The sequence below is a fragment of the Chlorella variabilis genome (genome assembly GCF_000147415.1).
Source record: "Chlorella variabilis unplaced genomic scaffold CHLNCscaffold_6, whole genome shotgun sequence".
Lineage (NCBI taxonomy): Eukaryota > Viridiplantae > Chlorophyta > Trebouxiophyceae > Chlorellales > Chlorellaceae > Chlorella > Chlorella variabilis.
In genome coordinates this window covers 225,332-229,738 of record NW_005435082.1, presented here as the reverse complement: position 1 = coordinate 229,738, position 4,407 = coordinate 225,332, and the positions used below count along the sequence as shown (strand labels likewise).

At 67.0% G+C, this 4,407-nt stretch overlaps 3 protein-coding genes across 3 annotated transcripts in view; all 3 read right to left on the bottom strand.

Moving 5' to 3' along the window:
• The window catches only part of CHLNCDRAFT_51213 (hypothetical protein), a gene marked incomplete at both ends in the record, with an annotated part of 5,482 nt that extends 4,895 nt beyond the window's left edge, over nt 1-587 (bottom strand). The window contains one exon of the mRNA XM_005848985.1: nt 397-587. Within this exon, the coding sequence (XP_005849047.1) occupies nt 397-587 (191 nt within the window). The remainder of the gene's footprint in view (nt 1-396) is intronic.
• An 802-nt stretch (nt 588-1,389) lies between these two features.
• CHLNCDRAFT_143489 (hypothetical protein) lies at nt 1,390-2,841 on the bottom strand (the record flags this gene model as incomplete). The annotated part of the gene is made up of 3 exons (XM_005848984.1): nt 1,390-1,807; nt 2,050-2,372; nt 2,587-2,841. 3 exons carry the CDS (start codon nt 2,839-2,841, stop codon nt 1,390-1,392), a joined length of 996 nt encoding a protein of 331 aa, XP_005849046.1.
• A 780-nt stretch (nt 2,842-3,621) lies between these two features.
• The window catches only part of CHLNCDRAFT_143488 (hypothetical protein), a gene marked incomplete at both ends in the record, with an annotated part of 5,614 nt that continues 4,828 nt past the window's right edge, over nt 3,622-4,407 (bottom strand). The window contains 2 exons of the mRNA XM_005848983.1: nt 3,622-3,787; nt 4,058-4,151. Of these exons, the coding sequence (XP_005849045.1) occupies nt 3,622-3,787; nt 4,058-4,151 (260 nt within the window). The remainder of the gene's footprint in view (nt 3,788-4,057; nt 4,152-4,407) is intronic.

Here is a 4,407-nt window from a genome sequence, read left to right as displayed (position 1 = left end):
CAGGCGCCGCACGCGTACCCGCCGCAGCCAGGCCAACAGCGGGCCGCTGGGGGAGCAGACGGCGTCTATGGGCATCTGCAAGGAGGGCAGGGGCGGCGTGGTCAGGAGATGGAGATTGGCAACTTGACTTTCTGGCCGGCCCGAGCACATGGCAGGCCCACGGCGCCACTCAAACCACATTCAGCGCCCTTCCATGCGATCGGCGCGGTAGCCGGGCAGGCAGCGACCAGGCAGCAGCGAAACCCCAGCCCACAGACCTGGAGGGCCACAGCTCGCCAGGCCGAACACGTTGCAAGCACGCATGCCCAGGCTCGAAGGGACGGTCGTGTGCCGGCTGTCTGGAGGGGCTGCAGGCAGAGGCCGAGCAGGTCGGGATGCAGGGAGGACCACGCTGACTCTCCAGGAGCCTGTGAGGCTCTGGTACGCCGTGTGCGGACCATGGCTGCGCTAGGGAGCCGCACAAAGCTGCGGTAGATGCCGCCGCACTCAAAGTGAAGGACGGAGGACGCGCTGACGGGGCGCCGCCACGCGGTCGGCGTCAGCAGGAGGGGCAGCTGCTGGCTTTCAGTACCTCCAGGCATGGCCATGGGAAGCAACACCACCTGGTTGTAGCATCCACCATCGTAGTTGGTCACCTGCCAAGCGCAGTCAAGTGTTCGAGGAGACCAAAAGGCCCGCCCGCCCCGCTGGCGACGTGCAGCTCCGATGACCGCTCAACGCTGCTCAGTGATAAGCATAGGCACACTGGTCCAGATGCAGGCTGCGAGATGCTTGAATGCTCTAAGTGCAGCAAGTGGGCTGAATGCAATGCTGCCAGGAGCGACCCCAGCAGGGCCCAGCGGCCGGCTCTCAGGAAGCCCTCCTCCTACCCCTGCACACTGAAAACCACATTGAGCAGCGGGGGGTGGGGGGGTGGGTGGAGCAGGCTGCCGGAATGCCACACTGGGCGGTGGGGGATTGGCGCAAGCTGCCTGAAAGCGGCAGGTGGCAGCGGGAGATTGAGCCAGGCTGTTTGAAAGCGACGGGCGGCGGCGGCAGATTGGGGCAGCCTGCCTGAAAGGGACGGGAGGTGGCGGGAGATTGAGGCAGGCTGCCTAAAACCGACGGGGGAAAACAGGCTGCCTGAATCCGACATGCAGCGGCAGGGAAAACTGGCTGCCTGCATGTTGATTGACTCTCTCTACACTTAACAAAACGATGCGTGCTGCGGTTTAATTCGTAAGCAATTACGTAAGGGCATGCATAAAACAAGTCACTTGAAACATTGTGCAGCTGAATCACTCACAGAAGCAGTGGAGGAAACTGACCCAAGCGTAGTTTGGTGGATGGCATCATAAATGATGCCAGGCTGACTGGAAGGCAGAGGAAACATGTAGAACAGTGGGCTTATTATGCGGCAGGGTCCATGATGCGCACGGTGTACTGGAACTTGCGGGTGGCGCGGCCGACCCGCACCCCGCGCACGGTCACAACGATGGCCACATCCCTGCCTGGCAGGGGCTGCCGCCAGGAGGCGCGGTCCTCGCCGCCGCGCCCCGCCACGAGCCACACCAGGGTGGAGTCGCCCATGCAGCACTCCTGCGCCTCCACCACCGCGCGTACCGCCTTGCCGCTGCGCAGGTTCTTCATGGCCACCTTTGCGCGGGAGAAGTCGGCGTCGGGGTATGAGAAGGACCAGCGGGCCCAGACCACCTGGTACGGCACGTACCCCGGCGGCGGCCAGGCCACAAACGCGTGGCGCGTGGCGGGGCGCGGCGCCGACCAGCTGGACTCGTCAAACACCCACAGGGCGTTGGATCCGTCGTACCTGCGGCGTGTTTGGCAGCACATGTGACGGCTCAGTTAAGGCGGACGCCCAGAGGTGGGGGATGCAAGTGCGGAGCCACGGCACGTGCCGTCACGGTGCCAGCTCGCCTCCAGGCGGCGCTGCCTGTGCAGCCCCCCACCAGCCGGTGCAGTGCCCCCAGGCACGAAGGATGGATGGGCCTTCCACCGATGCACGGCTGGCAGCGCTGCGTGGCTGGCGCTGATGCGGCAGCCGATGCGCACCAGAAGGGGTCCTCTGACAGGTAGTCGACGTCGCCGGCGCCCATGGTGCGTGTGTGCGGGTAGAGCAGCCAGCGGCGGTGGCCCGCGCCGCCGTTGCCCTTGCCGGCGTCGCGCATCTGGGAGGCCACCGCCGCCGCGCCCTTGTTGCCCAGCGACAGGTTGGAGCGGCCTGCGGCCTCGGCGCCGCCGCTGCTGTAGCACTTCCAGTCGGCGGGTGGGTAGTGGCTGAGCTGCTCGTTTGCCATCATGAGCAGGGCGGCCTCCTGCGCCTTGCGCGACAGCGCGGCGTCCAGGGAGACGGCGGCGGGCACGCCGGCCATGGCCTGCGGTGAAAGGGGGTGCGGGGTGGCGGGTGAGAGGAGGGGCAAGCGGCGACTCGCCTCGGAGGGCAGGGCAGGGCAAACTGTGTTTTGGGGGCCACAGGCCGGGTGATGCAGCCGCGCAACACAGGAATAGCCAGGAGAGAGGGAGAGGGAGGGAGAGAGAGAAAAGAGACCAGAGGAGAGAGGAGAGGGAAGCTGAGGGGAGGGGGCGCACCCTGAAGAAGTTGATGCGGCGGCGTGTAGCGCGCTTGAAGGCGGCGCTGACGGAGCTTGGCATGCACCGGGCCACCGAGCCGTGCCAGCCGGGCGCCACCCCCTCGGACGCCAGGTACACCTGGTTGAAAAAGGCCTTGACGGAGGCGCGGCTGGCGATGTCCACCCCAGCGGCGGCAGAAGCTGAGGCCGCCGCCGCCGTCCAGACGGGGCGGGCGCTCGCTGTCGTGGGGCGGCCTTGCTGGAGGCCCTGCATTGTAGGCGCGGGCCCGAGTTTGGGCAGGAATGCTCCCGCGGAGAGCCGCCGGGGTGTCAGTGTCCGCCCCGAGCAGCCTCCGGACAGACACAGCAGGAGGAGAAGGAGTGGGGCAAGTTTGTGTTGGGGCGTCATGTGGATGTGTGGAAGTATGTAACTATGTGGTTTACAATTGAGGCGGTGGGGCGTCTGCAGCACAATTTGAGCATCGCGGCTCCGAAAGGACAGGTCATCCCATGACGAGGGCCGCGGGACGAAGGAAGCCGGCTTTTGGAGGCGGTACACCGAGCCATCCCGGCGTTTAAACCGCCAAGGACGCGCAAGAACTGCGCAATAACTGGCTCGCAGCTTGTTGGGGCCCTCCATCAACGACACATGATGCGAGGGTTGTGTCGGTCCGGAGTTGACACTGTGATTACGAAACACAAATGAGCCACCCTGCCTGTGGCGGCACAGGGAACCAGCAGCCCACTTACTCCCCAACAGCAATGCCGTGCTGCAGCCTGCTTCGTAGCGGCAGGAACTGTCTGCAGCTGCTTCCGCGGTTTCCTTACAAGACAACAAGCAGGTCGGCGGTGCACATGGCATGCAATCGGGCGCAGGCTCTCAAGCAGAAGCGGCACGGGCCGCTGAAACGCAACAGAACAGTACAGGGCGCTTGGGCCGCCGCCGCCGCGGTGCACGGCGCTCTGATTGTTTGTCCAGCCGAATGGCACACAGCTGGCTGGCCCTCCAATGCGCCGCTACAACACACAGGCAGCGGGCAGGCCGCGCCCCGTTTCACTTGATCGTGATGGCGCCGGCGCCGGCGCTGCGGCGCCCACCCCGCGCCGCCGCCTCCCCCGCGGCACCCTCCTCATCAGCCCAGAAGCCATGCAGCGGCCCGTGGCGCCGCTCGTAGCTCTGCACCTCCCTGGCGACCGCCGCATCAAACTCGGGAGCCATCCTGCAGGCCAGTGGTTGACCATACGATGGTGTGGGGCAGGGTGAGGCTCACCCGCGTGGCGCCGACGGGAGAGAGGCTTGCCCGGTGGCACGAGGCGCGAGCGATGCGCCCCCCGGCCTTTGATCCCGGGCACCCCGCCAGGCCAGGGCAGGCCAGGCCAGGGTAAGGCAAGGCAAGGCAAGGCAAGACCTAGGCCAGGCCACGCCGGGCCAGGCCACGCCAGGCCAGGCCCGACCACAACAAGGGAAGACTGGGCCAGGCCGGCCTCACCTGCGCAGCGTGATGGAGATGCGGGGGGAGGCCACGGGCGGCACGCAGTGCATGGCGTGGTCGCCGCCGTGGCCCTTGAGCACCAGGCAGGAGCCTGCGGGGCAGCAGGGTGGGCCGTGGGTCACGCGGGCATGTGTGTGCAGCAGGCAGCCGCAGGTAGGCAGGCGTACGCAGCCAGGTATGCTACTGTGTAGGCAGGCACGGAGGCGGGCGGGTGGGGCAGGGCAGGAGCGGGGGGACGGGTGCAGCTGCCAGCCGCTGCGCGTTGCCCGCATGCATCCAGCGAGCAGGCCCCCCCGCAGGATCCCCCCAACCCCTCACGCAGCCGCCACCGGGCGCACCCTGGGGCA